This window comes from Diorhabda carinulata, chromosome 3 (genome assembly GCF_026250575.1).
Source record: "Diorhabda carinulata isolate Delta chromosome 3, icDioCari1.1, whole genome shotgun sequence".
NCBI lineage: Eukaryota > Metazoa > Arthropoda > Insecta > Coleoptera > Chrysomelidae > Diorhabda > Diorhabda carinulata.
This window is the reverse complement of record NC_079462.1, coordinates 32,774,674-32,792,877: the sequence shown is the minus strand read 5'-3', so window position 1 is coordinate 32,792,877 and position 18,204 is coordinate 32,774,674. Positions and strand designations below refer to the sequence as shown.

The window sequence follows — 18,204 nt, the reverse complement described above, 5'->3', positions numbered from 1 at the left end:
CTGCACTGGCTGAACTGTTGAACTAGCTCTCTTGCACAGCGACTCCAGCGCTGGTTCTGTCACAAAGACGCTTTAGTGTGCACTTTCTGAACTAGTTCTGCCAAGAGCAAACCTTATATCTAATTTCATCGCTTCAAGTGCTTCAAATACTTTGAATTCTTCCAAAATTCCCATGAATGTTGTGTACTATTAACGAAACTCGTTTAAAACTAAAAATAGTTACTGGATACTTTTTAGATTTCATACCGTGCAGAAATTTGTATTTTTTTTCGTAATCTTAATAATAAAAATGTTTTACATATGCTACGAATTTGAATTAAAATTAATTTAAATTTTTCTTCATTCAAGTAATTAAATTTAATATTGAAAGCTGTAATTTTTCTCATAAATTCTCCAAGATTTCTTTAGAAAAATGTTTCATAAAGTTCTGTTACCGAAACTTAGAATAATTAGTACGTTTCTTAACTTTGATTAATTCAGAAATATAACATTTCAGTCCAAATATTTCTGTATTTATAATTATAATCAAAAAAAGTTTCTTCTCAAATTTAAATCAATGTATAAAATCATCTAAACAGGAACAATGATGAAAGATTTGATCCGTACGAGGGGAAAAATAACTATCAATACAAATATCTATTATTCAACTTGTTAAATATTCACGTAATTACTAAACATTCACCTTTAAAGATTAAATAAAATTATCATTATATAATCCACATATCTAGGATTACAGTTTGCACAACGTATATCAAACGTGATATACGAAGATATTTCTCAACTCTAGAATAACAGTTTAAAATTAAAAGACATAATGAAAACTTGCAAAACTGTAAATTGGTTGTTGAAAAATATTGAGACATTTCCGGATAGCAAAAATTACCTAAAAGATCTAATTTAATATAAAGATTCCAATTTGCAGGATATTGACACACATAATTTTGCATGCAATTCCAATTACAATAAAACACATGGCAGGCCGTACTTCTTTGCATTTTATAAGCGATCTAGAGAAATTTAGATCGATTCAATTATTATCCTTATGTCGTCTATTTCTGTCGTTATCCATAACAGACTGTACCAAGTGTGAGTTCGATCAAATCAAAGGTTAAAAACTTCTAAGCCACCGACAAGAGTTTTAATGAAAAAACAAACAGGGCAGCTATCGATCAGGGGAAGCGAATCCTAGTCCGTTTTCACTTAAAATATCAACAAACAGAATTGAGTACATAGAGCCTCAAATTAAAGCCTTTACATTCGCCTGAAGTGATGATCATACAGCAAGACGAGAGTTTACTTGTGGTTAAAGAAATGCTCACAAATTGATTTCGCATATAGGCCTCCCTGCAATCTAGACAAACCTCCAGTTGTTTTTTTTTTCATAGCGTATGCTGAAACGTTAATTTGCGTGAATAATATTCCAATTAAAGGAGAACAGTTTACAAATATCTAAGGCAGTTTTCATTAATGCCACAGGAGGGATGGCGATTTTATTTTTAAAGAAATTTCTAGCCCACATTGTAACATCATCATCATTATGAGTGTTATATTGCCGTACAGGTCCAAAAAGTACTTGGCCTGACTTAGAGATGGCGTTAATTGCTTCAAAAATGCCACTGTATTAGAAAGAAAACAATCTATACAACATATTTCAAATTTGAGGACGCCACGTTGTTTAGTATTTGGCAGCTATCAGATTTTAAACGAGGCCGTACGACCTGCGAAGATCAGCATCGTAGTGATCAACCAAATGGGGTTACGACTCCAGAAATGTTGAGGAACATCCACAAAACGGTACTGAATGATCATCGACTGGAAATGCGCGAGCTAGTAGTAGTAGTGCCCTGTTTGCTCACAATGTAACCAAAACAGCGTCGTGAAAATGGTTCCATCGAGTGTTTTCCAATGTTTCACAGAAATAAAACCGAATTTTGATGCCGTTTCAAGACCAAGAATTAAACGTGGGTCCATGACTTGACACCCGAAACAAAAGAACAATCAAAACAATGGACTGATAAGGGAGGTTATCGTGAAAAAAGAAAAACTATCAACGTGAGTATTATGGGAACTTATTGCAAGGTTTGATCGAAGAAATCAAGAAAAAACGGCCGCTATTGGATAAGAAGAAAGTGTTGGTTCATCAAGACAATGCACCAGCTCTCACATCCGATATTAGAATAACCAAAATTAATGAATTAAAATTTGAATTGCTGCTTCATTATATTTTATATTATATATTATATTTTTTTCCAAAATTTTAGTGTTTAGGGCCAAGTACTTTTGGGACCATCCTTGTAAGTAGTCTAAGCCATGTCACAACTTTTCAGAAACAACTTGTATATTATAAAATAAATCGAACAAAAGTGTAATAGTGATTATTCAATAAAATTCATTCAGGAAAATACTAAAAATTCAATGTTTAGAGACAAATTATTCGTGTACCACTTTTGGCGATATACATTCGATGTTATATAACAGAGTTTGTATAAGATGTCAATATCGCTGTTAATCCAATTCATTGACAAACCCATTTCTCTTCAAAGATGATAGTACGAACATAGTTGAAGAAATTTCTTAAATAATCAGTTACCGCAACCGAAAGAACTGCCTAAGTGGGCATATTAGATATTGAATGTGATGGGAGAGAACGACTGGTAGGCATCGGTACGTTTCGAAGAACGTACCCTGAAATCTTGAAGGACGAAAATTACAACATAGGACCGAGACAAGACAAGTTGGCGTAAGATCAGAGAACCGTACCGTGTATTATAACACTTTCAGTAACTCACGACGATAGTCATTTCACTAACGATTTTATATAGTAAATTTCGACAAATGTTAATAAATTTTTTCGTTGCGGTTTTTTGGTGCGCGGTCGTTGCCGCTTACGATGTTCACGATAAAGATGAAAAGTTCGATTTGTTTCCCGCTTTACCGGTGGGTATTGTGGATACGGATAATGTGCTCTGTAGGGAACATTCTAGGATGTATGTGGAACACCTAAAAAATTTAAGTTTGTGGGCATACGAGAGTAAGTAAATTTGAAGATACAAATTCTTTACCGAAAAAAAATTAGTAAAAATATTAAAGAAACAAAATAAAAGAGTTAAAAGGGATCAAATTGCGCCAAAAATTATTCGTTACATTAAATCCCATACGTTGTTATGATTTTTTTATATTAATAAATGTGAAGATATAAACAATTCGTCAATGGTTTGGTTGATTTTGAAATTTTTTTTTTTTAAGAATCTCGAAATTTCCCGATCTCTAGAAATTTAACGATTATATACAGCTTTGTCATATTTTCGAGCTTTTTTGAATAAAACAGAAATTAGAGTTAAGATGAAAACACCCCCTCATTTTCAGTATTCACTTTTGAATTTTTACAATCACAGAAGTTGATGGACTTCGGTTTTTAAACTATCGTGTTATGGAGTGTAAAATTCGAATAACTAACTAGAAATTGTACAAATTTAATGAAAAATGATGGTGTTAATATTTTTTACACCATCAAAAATAGAGATTGCAAAGAAAAAAATTTCATGGACTTCTTAGGAGAAGCTAATATTTTCACGGGAGTATTTTCGATTGAAAATTTGGTTGCTTTTCATTACATTGAATCCCATACTTTCCTAAGATTTTTTTATGTTAATAAATATAAAGATATATAAACAATTCGTGAATGGTTTTGTTGAATTTTCAAATTTTTTTCGATGAAAAATTCTAGCGATTTCTTGGAATGCTGGTAACGTTGTGGATGTTTCTCGAACATTTGTCTTAATTCCAACCACACTTTTTGGATTACTTCTTAAAGAATTTCGAAATTTCCCGATCTCTCAAAATTTTCTGACTAAATACAGCTTCATCTTATTTTCGGAAAAGTACGAGCTTGTTTGAATAAAACAGAAATTGGAGTTAAGATGAAGACACCCCCTCATTTTCAGTAATTTAAAAAATTCACCTTTGAATTTTTACAATCTCCGTAGTTGATTGTTTTCAAACTATCGTGTTATTAAAGTATGAAATTTGAATAACTAACTAGAAATTGTACAAATGTACAAATTTTTTAGATGCCAGTTTTTATCGTTTTTTTACCTTTGCTACAAAAATCTACCATGATGATGGCAATATTTTTTACACCATTAGAAAATAAAGATTACAAAAAACAAAATCTCATGGACTTTTTAGAAAAAGCTGATTTGTTCGATTGAAAATTAGGGTGTTTTTTCGATATTATAAAATAAATATTTCGAATCAAATGAAATGAAAATGAAATATTCAAATCTTTTTTGATGAAAAATTCTTGGAATGCTGGTAACGTTTTGAATGTTTGTTTCAAGTTCGATCGCACTTTTCGATTACTTCTTAAAGAATTAAGAGTTTTCTCGATCTCTCAAAATTTCGCATATTTTTGAAAAAATACGAGCATTTTTTTTAATAAAACAGAAGGAAATATCATTTAAATTAGATGAAGAAACGTCATTTTCAGTATTTTAAAGAATTTACATTTGAATTTATTCAACTTTTCATAACAAAACACGTTTTTAATATTTCTATTATTTGTATCCAAAAATGTTTGTTATACTTTCATAAAAATATCTATTTTACTTCAATGAGGTGAATTAAATTAAGGGACAAAATATAATACGAATAATTAACTGTCTTTAAACATGATTTCTCTCGAATTGCAACTATTTGACTGCATTTTCAGTCCTTCTTTCAGATTTTTTTATTCAATTTCGTTATTTATTTGTTTGTGAGTGAATCCGCAACCTCGAAACATAACTTTGGATCACATAAAACAACTCAAATCCTTTCCAAACTCAAAACACTCGAAATGGATATACATTTTGTTCCTAATATTCTACTTTGATTAAAAATAACTCGCTGTAATCAAAATAATAAATTATAATAAACATTATATTGGGAATAAGTATTCTTTGCACAAATACATATTTTTAAGATAAGATATTAAGCCTTTCGCATTCATTTCACTTAGAAAAAACATTTTCACAATAAATAATAAATGGACTCGAAATAATATTTTAAGTTTAACAAACAAACGATTTATGACGGGAATAGAGGGTTAAATTTGAACATAGTTTCCAGTAGCAACGATCAAAGCATTCCAGACTTTTTACCAAAAAATTTACTTAACTATGCTCAAACGCAAAAGTGAAGTCACGTAATTTAACTATCGTGTACAAAAACATTGTCTGCAATTTCAATAACACAGAATCATCAGAATATTTCCAACAAACAAGGCGAATTCGATTTATTTAACGGAGGTATTGAAGGGGAAGAATGTTTAACAATTCATTTAAATAGGATGTTGTTTTGATTTAGGTCGATAATGCAGATTTTTTCACATACTTGCTTATTCTAGATCAGAACACGTGATTCATGGACCTCGTTATCTTAATTTTATTCACTACCATACCTAATAAAAAACTCTTATCATCTTATCTAAGACATATAAAATTTTTGGTTCAAACAACAACGAATATTTCTTGAATTATGAACGGCTGCAGTATTTACATATCCCGTTACATCATGAACTTTATCCCAAAATTTTCTATCGGAAAAGGTAATCAAACGACCATCGATTAATGATTAACTATTGTCCCAAAATCCTACACATGACATCGACTTTTTGGTCCTCAAAATTCATAACTTAATGAGGTATATTTGAGGAAGCTTCGTATTGTGAATTTCTAAAACATTAGATCTATATCCTTTAGATTTAAGCTGGTGAGTATTTTGTACGTATCTCTATTTTCTGATGGTGTGAAAAATATTACTATCAGCATGATGGATTTTCTCAGAAAAGGCGAAAAAAGATACGAAAAAAAAAACTCTCATCCCAAAATTTTTGTCTTTACGTACAATTTTTGAATATTTATTAAAATTTTACATTCTAATTACTTATGTTTAAAAATGTTACATGGAATCTTACCTTTGTCGTGTTTCATAGTGTAAAATTTGATTAACTAACTAAAAAATGTACAAATGTTCAAATTTTTTAGATGCCAGTTGTTTTGTTCTTTTTTTTCTATTCTGAGAAAATCTACCATGATAATGGTAATATTTTTTACACCATAAAGATTACAATGTACAAAAATCTCATGGACTTTTTAGAAAAGATTTTTTCGATTGAAAATTAGGGGGCTATTATGTCAAAATGAGGTTAAAAATAAATATTTCAAATCAAATAAATTACAGTTTATTTGGGTTCTGGTAGTTGTCGTTTTTCACCCTTTATTCCACTATTTTTATTTTTGGTTTCAAAAATTTATCGACGCTGCTCTAGTAGTTGAATTAAAACATGTAGTATCATCGTTTAGATTAATAACTAAATTGTTATTTCCTCTTAAAATGATAATTTGTTATATTGAAACTTAACATATTCCATTTTGATTTTTCTTGTAAGTGGAAAGGAATAAATTTGTAAATACTAATCGCCGGATCTGTGCGAAGAAATTATAGACTCATGTTGTGTTCTATTCTTTAGCTAGAATTTTATCTTGTACAAATAATAATTGATCCGATGTAGGGAACATAATTATATTTATATTTATCACGTTATATAAACCGTATAAATAATAGGTATATGCAGTCAACAATTTCTCAATAGCAAGAAAAATTTTTGTTAAATAGGTCCTTGAAATAGCTACCTTTCCAATTAATTATTACCTAATTATGAATTATAATCATTGAGATGATGAAATCTATCACAAGTAATTCATAAACAAACATATCTTGAATCTAAAAATAACAAAAATGATCAACAAATATTAATCGAGGTTAAGCATATGTTTTCCCGTTATAGATATGCAAAAGTTATTTTATAAATAAAGAAAATTACACAAAACATCTAATCAACATATTTCATTATTAACAATTAATATAAATGCGAAGGTTATTTTCTTTCTGCCTTACTAACCTACTAATTGCTTTTTTGTTGTCGTCATCTTCCATCCTTTCATTCTTATTAAAGCTCGCTTCAACACTACAACATTTCAATGTTTGGCATCTTGAATGATTCTTCACAAGTTCAAGTTAATATACCCCACTCGTAACAATCTTAGAAGAATTCCTTTTGTATAATCTTAGTTACCAGATTTACAAAGTACGGAAAAATCGAAGAAGAATGAGTATCCTAGTACAAGGTCATCATTATCTTCATGAATACTACTTGACGCTAAAAGTTTCCGTAGCCAGAGTCAGTAAAATGAGTCTTGGTTTTAAGGTATCAACTATACAAATAAGAAGGTCATTCTTTTTAGAAATTGATGCACATTATCAATAACGTGATACCAACTTTACAATCCCCAGATCGTTTTGTAGGATCACGAATATATACGATCAGTTTCCTGATATCGCCACGTGGTTCATTATTTTTTCAGTAACTACGTAATGAATGAAAGTTCTAATTGGAATTGATTCTTAAAAATAGCCTAACGCTCCCTACCACAAATTATATGCAAAAAATTGCTCATAGAAAACCATAAAATTTGGAGTTCTGTAATTCTTGGGTCCTCGTTAATTCCTGGATCTAATTGTATTTGGTAACTGATCGTGGATCAGGCAAGTCTTTTGCGAGAAAAAATTACAATCCACGGAATGGGTAGATACAAGGTTCCTTATAAAACTAAGAAAATTATTGGAAACCTTAACACCAAAGAAGATTTTGAGGTTTTTTTGTATATGCGGTGTGTTTCTAATTGATTTTCTTGAACAAGGTCTTACAATAAACCGTGAATGTCACCGTGTAGGGTGAAGAGACTCTTCCTCATTCATTTTACAGGCCAAAACTTTCATCTAGTGATTCTCCTTTGATTGCAAGAATTAGGTCAACAGCAGGTGGGCGTTATCAAGAGGATGAGATTGTAGGTGTCACAATTATTTAACGGAGGGATTTAAAATATAATTATTTATAATAAAACTTTTGGGATAATATGTATGATAACTAAAAAAAAAAAGATTTTTTCAGAATAATTGAGATATGATACCATTTTTTATGTAGTGCGAGTTTATTAAAGTTAATTTCATTTATAAAAATATTCTTTCTCGTTTTTTATCGTCGTAGTGTACAACTAACGATTCTTATTGAGAAACAAAAGCTGTTTTTCTAATGAATACAATAAATTATGTCATACTTTCACTTTTGGCAAATAATTACTAACATATAACAAATTTATCTTTAGGTTTTATAATGTTTGTGATCATATTAATTGATCTACTAAATGGATTTTGTAAGAATTATGTATATTATTTTCACATTTGTACAAGATTTAATAATTAGTTTAAAAACGGATAAATGAATATTGACATTACTTTAAGATATATAATTTTCATGTTCAATAATTTTTAAATTCACTTTTTCAATAATTTGAGTAAGAGTATGAATTTCAAGACATAAAACGAGTTTATATTGACATGAACAGTGGAATGAAACAAGGCGATAATTCAAAACACTCAGTTTTTCAGAATATACTACGAAGTACATAAATTATAATTACAGATACAGATGGAAAACAGAAAAAATTACAAAAAAGATTAGATAAAACTAAACTTAAAAGAAATGAAATACTCAAACGTGAAAGTGAAAGAAATCATAGAAGATAGATGCAGAAGAAGACGAATTTAACGAGAAAAGGAACATAAAACAGTATTAAAAACAAAACTAGAAACCAAGGAAGAAACAGACCATATACGAGGGTTGCTACTTAAATTTTGAGATAGATGAATAAGAACAAATATTTATAATTGTTTATGGCTTTATTGTTGTTCAAAAGATTCTCCATTGGGTGCCAAATAACGATTATACGGGGGATGAACCATCAATTCGATGTTTCAAAAACGTTTTTGTTTGAACTGATGTGTGAGAGCTTGCATAGTCATTATGGAGAATCATTCGTCTTCTGCGATTGGTTTTCCTGATTTTTTCGAACATTCCTGGCAAATATTTAAAATAATTTATGGCTTTATTATTGTTCAAAATATTCTCCATTGGGTGCCAAACAAGGATTATACAACGGATGACCCATCAATTCGATGCTTTAACTGTTCAAAAGCGTTTTAGTTTGAACTGATGTGTGAGAGCTCGCATTGTCGTTGTGAAGAATGATCCGTCTTCTGCGATTGATTTTCCTGATTTTTTCCAACACTTCTGGCAAAGAAATGTTGGTATGACATTCAGAATTTGTTATTCCAATGGAACGGAGGCGATATGTTCAATTATTCCGAAAAAATAGGCGACCATTTGCTTTGTGCGTAAACAACCATATTATATTGTATATATCTCTTAATATTTAACTAAGTTAGAATTTCTGGAACCGTTATCGTCTTCAGAGACTGAAGGTAAACTCAGTTTACCTTCGTCTCTCGTCAGACAGTGTGGATGTTGATGTAAACAATGTATTCAGTATCTTTTAATATTTGTTACATATCAATTTCATTTGTATAATTTATTTTCGACAACGTAGTTTATAATATAAATTTCTACAAACGTATTAATCTGCAGCAAAACAAAACTCTTGGAATCTTCTACATTAAGTGTTATTGACATTGCGGAGGGTCAAATAGAATATTTATTATCATTCTTTATCACGTGAACAGCACAATACTTTTCACCACTTTTTCATCTTAGGCATTCAAGCAAATGTCTCAAATCTTTATGTCCAAATTTTCGACTGATTTCAATACTTTTTTCACCATTTGACACTGTATCGTCAACCTCAAAACGTCGCCAAAAAATCATCACCAATAGTGAATAATAATAATAATAAAAACAAACTGCTAAAACTTAATACAAAAATGGTAAACTGACCATAAGATCTGCAAAACAGTTTGAAATAATTATAACTTGCAACTCTGTGGACCGCTACTGTCCACAATCGAAACCAAAATAAAAATTTTATGTATTCCAATAAATTATAAGCGTTTCCTTAAGTATTATTCATGATTTACAAGTAATTCAACTCTATTGAAACAAAATGTTCTCGTATTTAGAAATATTTGCATTTTTACTTATTGCACTGCTTAATGCTTTCGCTATAAATTATTTGATTCAATCATTAACCTAGATTAAGAAATGCATAAAAGTACGATTGAATCAATACACGTTTAGAATGGATTTAACTTTATGACTGCGGTTATAGAGGATGCGTATTCAGACGAACTAACGATACCATTAACACATGGGGATGACATGTAACAAAGTAAATTGTATTCATATTTTATTTTGGATTCAATTAGTGGAGAGTAGAGGTAAGGAGGAGTATCTCATATTGGAGAGAAGTTGAAAAAATGTCCAACTGTATACGACAAATAACAATTCAAAAAACTTTCAGAATGGCTCTAGTCGAGACAAATGGTTTGGTATGAATGTAGCAATTGTAGATTAAAGTATGCAAAGTTGAAAATTTTTCATAATTTTTTTCTCAAGTAACTCATTATGAAAAATTTCAACGACAAATATAACCAAAAAGAAATGTACCCTGATGCTAAGGTGGCGCCAACCTTATTTAACAAACTTCGACGGACACTTTTTCATATACATTTTTTAGTCTAAAAATAACTTTAATAATAAAATTAATAGTCATCAAGAATAGTTAAAACACCGTTGCCAAAGTATTAAGATATCAAAGTTGAAAACTCATTATAAAAATTCACGAAAATCGATATGATCTAGAACTGAACCTTTAGATCTACCCAGATTGTACCTAATTTGAGAAAGTACTGGTTAACTTCGTCAATGTATTGTTCTTATCATAAAATTTGCTAGTTTTTATAAAACATATCTACGCAATAATCATCAACTTGTAAAGTACACAAAAAGTTGTGTTAAGGGTATCTCAGTTTCTCTAAAATTTTTACAGGGTGTAAAAAGATTTCAAACAACCTTCAAGAACTTGTAGAGTCGAAACCTTTTTGTATGCACTTTGATACCAAAGTGTTTGGCTCGTCAAAAATTATATTTAATGTTTGATTTATAACTAATTTTTTCATTATTTCAGTGAGAGACTCTACAGCCAAATCCGTAATAGGAATTTTGACTGGAAATATTGCTCAATTCGGCCAATTCAAAGAATGTTTGCAATCCTTGTCTCCGTTTCCAACCCAGTACTGCATATCTACAATCACAGCTGATATTCCTGAACCAACACAGCCATCAAGAAACCCAAAATCTCTTTTATATTCACCGAACGAGTCAGTTCTTAGAAAACTTCATGTAAGTAGTGAAGATATTTCAAGATCAATAAGAAGGAATTTTAATGATCTGTCAACGTTAGAAGTCGTATTCTATTTTATTTATTTTACGCGACTATATAACGTGTGGAATTACGCGGTCCGGCTATTAAATAACGAGATGGGTTACGAAAAAAGGTTTTATTATAAAAAATATTCTAGATTCGAATGCTTCCCTTCAATATACCAATACAATCTCCTCTCCTCGCCACACACTTTTCCATACGTTTTTTCCATTGATCAAAGCAGTGCTGGAAGTCTTCTTTGGTGAGGGTCTTTAGGAGATTTGCCGTGTTTTACTTTACCACTTCCATCGACCCAAATGGAGTCCCCTTCAAAGCAGCCTTTGAAGCCTAGCCTTCAAAGGAAATCTAAGCAGACCCGTTGACGCAAGAGCTTTTGATCAGAGTCAGATTTTTTGAAACCAAGTTTTGTCATGTGTAATTCCTCGTGTAAATTTTTTCCAACCATTTCTTTATCGGCGTTTACAGCCTCGGCAATCATTCGATGATCTGCACGCACATTTTGGTTGATTTTGGTCACTGTTTCCGGAGTTGAAACAGTCACAAGGCGACTTGGGCGCTGGTCATCTTCAGTGCTCTCTCGACTCTTACTAAAGCGCTTACATCGCTCAAAAACACGCGCACGAGATAGAGAATTGTCCCCATAGGCCTCTTGCAACAAATTATAGCACTGAGTCGGAGTTTTTTTCAGTTTAACGAGAAATTTGAAATTGATACGTTGCTCCTGTTTTTCGTCACACATGGTGAGAAAAAAATACGTTCGGCTCCAACCGCTACTGCTCAAATACTATAATAGTGACGGAAACGTGTTTTGGGACGTGCATAGACAAGATATCTAGATACCCAACGCACTATTCGTTTTTTACCTCACCCGTTTAGCGCGCCCTCTAGACGCGCAGTCTCGTTATTTAATAACCAAACCTCGTATTTCACACCAATTTCTCTACATCTTAATAAATATCATCAGTAATCGATCGCGTAAAATTCGACATTGAAATCACTGATAGTTGCATAACTGACCTACAAGTAGGAAAGTAGGTAAAGCTTTTAACGATTTGTTATAGCACACTGGGTTTTATATAAGGTATACTATTATTCACAAATTACATAATATTGTACAATGCAGTTCAGCGCGATCATTCACATTATAATTTTAATTACCAACGGTTGGTTAGTGAACATGTCCAGTTAACCAACTTTTTGGATCTTATATAACTATTATTCATAACAAGTTTGTGATGTACATATATATTTACGCTCCAAAAACGAATAATATGCCATAACTTCTTCGATATTTCAATTTTTTAGTTACTGTATGTTGGAAACGGAAAGTGAATACTTTTAAAAATAGTATACTAATCTCATCATCCTCGAAAACATGAGAAATTTGTTGATGTAAATAGACGTACTTACCCTAAAAGTGCACTTAATATCATTAAGGATAATCCTTTTAGTTAATACATTGACAAAACTACAGGCATACAATGTCCATGACTTATTTTTATTATATCTCATCTATCTGAATTTACACACTGCGATTTTGTATAATATCCTTCGAAACTCCATTCAGCCATTTCCTCTTTAGTCTCCTCCTCCTTCTCACACCTTCTTTCCCTTCTTCAATGACCCTTTTTGAAAATCTATTTCCCACCATCCATTCAATATCCATCTTATTTTTGGGCTTTTATATATCTTGTTATTGATGCATATTTATACAAAAACTTCAGTTCTTTCTTAGTTTTTCTTCTCCATAGTCCTTCACTTGTGTTTATATTCCCCCAAAAATTTCCCTCGACACTTGCTTTTCCCCTTGTAACCAGTTTTGTTTCTTCGGCCTTTATTAAAACTCATGTTTCACTAACTTACTTAAGGATCTCGCGGCTTTAATTCCTCTGACTATTCCCTCATTTATTTCAGTCCGCTGTTCATTTTTATTTGACAGCGTCGCTCCTAGGTATTCAAATTCACTAATTTTTGTCCTTTCCCGCTTTGATCTCTATGTATTCCTTTCTACCAATCACATTTTACTTCCGCTCCACATACTTTATTTCCTCTTGGTTTATTCTTAATCCATGATAATTTTGCAGTCTCCTCTAGTTTACAGAGAGAAATACTTTATTGTCAAAAAAATTGTTACTATATGTAGACAAAAGCTTGTAGAAACTAAAAAACAAACAAGTCGTTTACAGAATAGAAGACACTTTCCAATAAATATGCCCTCAAATGATTGCGGAATGCGGGAAAAGATTATATCTATTTAATTTCAATTGGCAAGTGATTGTGCATTTTTTTGCATTGTACAATATTGAGCCCTTGAGTAATTCTGAACGCGAAGTAGGTAGGTTCCTATATGCAACGATCTTTCTGAAATTGGAGAAGCGTTCGTACGAATTAGGGAAACGAATTCAAAGATGAATAAGAACAGAAGAGTCAGAATTTTTAATCTTTTAAAGAAGTCCTTGCGGTGAGCCCTGCTGTTTAGTCCGAGTAAATATCCAACAGCTCTCTTTGTAGTTTGAAGATTCGCTCAAATTGAGTCGCACCACACGTATCCCAGAAGGTAAGGGCACCTTGTGACAGAGAAGATTAGAATCGCATCATGATTTAAGGGTGATTAGGTCACTATATTTGATCCTATGAAGTGCCCTGAGATCAGGGTTGCTTCAAGAGAAATTAATGTCGTCTGCAAATTGACATATCTTACCACTGATGTCTAGATAGTCATTTATAAACAGAAGAAACAAAATAGGGTTTAGTATTGAGCCTTGGGGCACTCCACATTCTATTGGCTTGCAAGATTATTATGTATAAAAGCAGCATCATATCACGCAATTATTTTTTCTTAAATTGTAATTTCCATACCTTTACATTTCATCATCCTTCCTACTAAGGATCTGTCCATGAAGATGTTAAAGAGTGTTGGTGATAATAACTAACCCTATCACAGATCCTTGATGGTATTGATTTAAAAATTGATATTTGTTAAGTGTAAATTTACTACTCATGATAATACTTTTTCACAGGATAAAAAAGATCCTTCCCAACAACCGAAAAACATCGTCCTGATGGGTTGGTGTATGCCTGCTTCATGTACAGCAAACGGTCTACAGAGATATTTGAATCGATATCTTAACACAATAGATTTTCCTTTGAAACACATGAATGTTACTTATTCGTCATATATCGATGAGTCGTCTTGTCAGAAACAGGATGACAATAAGGACTTCGACCAAGTTGAAATTTCTTTCGGGTGAGTACTAAACTAATTTGTGAGGTAATTAGAAGTTTTTTAGTACTATTTTTTTGTTTTAGATTAGTGTGTGTAATAATAGTAGCTCTTGTGATCATGTCAACAACGTACGACTGTTTCAGGAACTACTCCAATGAGAAATTAGTTGAAAGTTAGTATATTACTTAGTCTTTAATTACTTATTTTGGTATAATGTGTATTTATTAGATAGTTTCTTAAAAGTAAACAGAAAAAGATTGTAGATTATGTCAAGTAATTAAAATAATTTTTAGGATCGCCAATGGCATCACTTTTGTTAACTTTTTCGCTTAAAAAGAATATAAAAAAGCTTCCACAGTCTGATGACAGCAATCCTGCTCTAACAATTCTTTATGGTATGCGTGTTATTTGTATTTTAATGATTATAATGGACCATAGATTTGGAACACATTTAGCTTCTGCTGTACTGGATTTTGATTTTGTCGAATTGGTAAGTTCAGATTTCATTATTTAGAAAAACATGTTCATGCAAATTGAAGTATAGTATAAGGATGATTATTGTTGTAGTGGTAGACTCAACAATTTTATTATATAGCTTTTACCCACGGCTTTGCTCGCATTGAAGCCATTAAATAAGGAAAAGAGATCATTACAATGGAAATGAATCTATATGATTGAAAGCAAGAGTTATCCTTTCTTATTTGCTTCAACTCATCTGTATGACCTTACAATTAAGTTTTAAAAGCTCTTCAACAAGTAATGGAAGTAAAACCTTTCCACTGGAACAGCACATTCCAACAGTTTCATTTGAAAGCATCGCAATAGTAACATTTTTTCATTAATTGAGCCAATAACAATCAAAGGATGATTATGATATCAAATTGAAGAATCATATTGAAGCCTAGTACCACTAAATACCGATCCTGCATTTCTGCATTATGAATTCTTCTCGCCTACAGCGTAGCTTGACTTTTTCCACGAACTCGTATCTAAAGAGGAGCTTCAACTGCCCTCAAAACACTTTGTCGCTCTGCTTGCTGTTGTCTTCTCATCTCTATGTGAACCGAAGATCAATTATTTCGCGCAGCTTTTGCTGCACGGGGTTTTTACTTCCGAGGCATTTTTAAAGGAGAACAGAGTAAGAATTAAAACCAAAGAGTAAGATCTAATATAATGAGTAGCATTTAACTACAAAAATGATACCTAACCTCAAAAATTCAAATAGTTCTATACTACACATGTAATGAAAGAAAAAATAACCAAAAATAAAGAAAATTCCAAACAACTGACACTATAGCCGATTGGATGGCGTTGAAGAAGCTAGATTTTGCGATTTTTGACAAAAAATTATTTTATATCTCGAGAAAAATAATTTTTTGTTCATAAAAAGTATCTAATACTTCCAAGAATATGTGTACAAAGTTTCATGATGATCGGTTAAGTAGTTTTCGCGTGAAAGCGTAAAAAACTTACATTCACATTCATAACATTCGATATTGAGGCATACATTGTAATTGTAATTTTGAAAAATATATTTTCTATAATTACCAATTTCAGCAATACAGATCTCCAGTGGGAAGCATATTTTTCCATGGTGATGTCTTCGTTGATTCATTTTTCATTTTAAGTGGCTTATTAGTAACTTATTGCTTGCTTGTACAGTATGACAAACGATTTATCAACCCAGGAGTCATAGTGTTTATGCGGTATATAAGGTAAGTACGAATTAATTTAATCAAATTTATTTTTCTCAAGGTAATTGATAAAAAATGAAAGAATAAAACTGCTGGGTTTCAACCGGATTATAGACGTATCAGACGACATAAAACAAGATATATAAATAAAGCATGACTACTAAGGTATCGGGTTCTTCATTTACATCAATTAAGTTCTTCCTAAAGTCTTTGTAACATATTTTGATAAAATTTTAAGGGTTTTCGTTATTAATCTTCTATTATGTGTGCTGATAATAATTTTATGGCATATATTTTATTTATAACTTATTTCGAGTTCCTTCGACACATTTTCCGATTTTGTAAAAACAATTTATTAGCGTTGGGTGTATTCAACTTGACTTTTTTCGCATAAAACTTTTAGATCAAAAATATTTAAAAATGTATTCTTTTTGTAAAAGTTGATTTAGATACAAAGTCATAAATTGAAGTTTTCATGTTTTTATTGTTCTTAGCATGAGATGAAAATATTTCAAAATCGTCAGCATGTATATCAATGCAACTTATTGATTTATGGCAACACTTGATCACTCATTATTGAGCTTACAAGGTGGCTTTTAAAACTTTGTAATCATCAAAATTGGAGACACAGACCAGAATATATAATCGAAATTAAGAGAATAAGAGCTACTAAAAATAGATGTCAATTTGGAGTTGATGTTTTCCATTCTGTATATATTTCATTTTGTCAAATAAATTTATAAAAAAAATATCTTCATATAATTTTTTGTACGGGTGTGAATATTCTGTGATCGCAAACTAGCGATCAAAATAGCTCTAATTCAGCTTCTATTTTGGATCGGAACTGGAGTCCTTCGGCTTATTCGACTACCTGAGAACATTGAAGCAGTGAGAGCTTCAATATTTGAACAGATTTCTTTATAAATACCTACATTTACATAGAATGGCGATTGTGCAACAACTGCCTTAATGTGACTACAATTCACAGAGCTTCTTCTGGATAATGTTCCTGAGAACAATATCATTATTGTAGTGATGGAAATGCGCTACTGGACTGACACCAATTCTTGAGAATTGCATGAAAAGCCTTTGCATTCAAATAAAGTCACAGTGTGGTGTGTCATCTGCAATTATTCTTTGAGGAAAGTGTATTCGGTCTGGTATGCAAAATGTTACAGGGATTAAGTAACCACAGCTATTTGAGTTGGACTTGGTTCTAACAAGAAAGTGCAACGGCACACACCACAGGAGAATCAATGGCTATTAGGAGAAGCGATTCTACAGAATTTTTGGAAATCTCGTGTTTATGTGAACCTTACAAGGTTCCGTTTAAAAACAAAATTCAGAAGGAAATTGTTAATACTATGCCTTTTTGTTTAAAGGTCTCATTACAAATGGTTTACTCAATGTATTGGGAACGTCACGTATATTATTTGCTCTTAAAAAATATGTTGAACAAAACTTTAGGAATGTACTGCCACACCCTCAAGTTAAAAACCCGAAATCAGACAGTGGTTTCTTCGAGTCCGGTAAATTATTATCTGGTAAAGATAGTTTTTGTGATTCCATAAATGTTTATTCGAATATAAACGAAATTTCGAAATTATTTCTTATGTAATCACTTTCTTTTAACTAATGGTTTCAAAATATATATATCATTCGGTCGGTATTTATTTCTATAAATTGTTATAATTTTCTTCTTATTTTATTTAAAGATATTTCATTCAAACCAGTCTTGTTGTCCTTCAAAAACATTCACTTGCACATGTTCGTCTGACACCAATCCTCATAAGTAGATTCAGGGGACTCGCTGTCAATTTCAAACGGTATTAAATCAAGTTTCAATGATTCTTTTACGGCCACAAATATTTCGGATTTGGTAAGCCATTCGTGTTTTTTAGGAGCTGTCGAATTCTTTACAATTTTCCAAACTGTTCTTTCAAGAAGCTTTCAATGAAAAGTATTTTCGTAGCCTAGCTCTACTAATTATAAGTAATCACTTTTA

General features: G+C 31.4%; 1 protein-coding gene across 1 annotated transcript; it reads left to right on the top strand.

Moving 5' to 3' along the window:
* Positions 1-2,835: 2,835 nt before the first annotated feature.
* LOC130891786 (uncharacterized) lies at positions 2,836-16,231 on the top strand. Its single transcript, XM_057796749.1, has 6 exons — positions 2,836-3,031; positions 11,022-11,236; positions 14,300-14,526; positions 14,589-14,677; positions 14,799-14,995; positions 16,063-16,231. Exons 1-6 carry the CDS (start codon positions 2,836-2,838, stop codon positions 16,222-16,224), a joined length of 1,086 nt encoding a protein of 361 aa, XP_057652732.1. The 3' UTR covers positions 16,225-16,231.
* Positions 16,232-18,204: the final 1,973 nt, after the last annotated feature.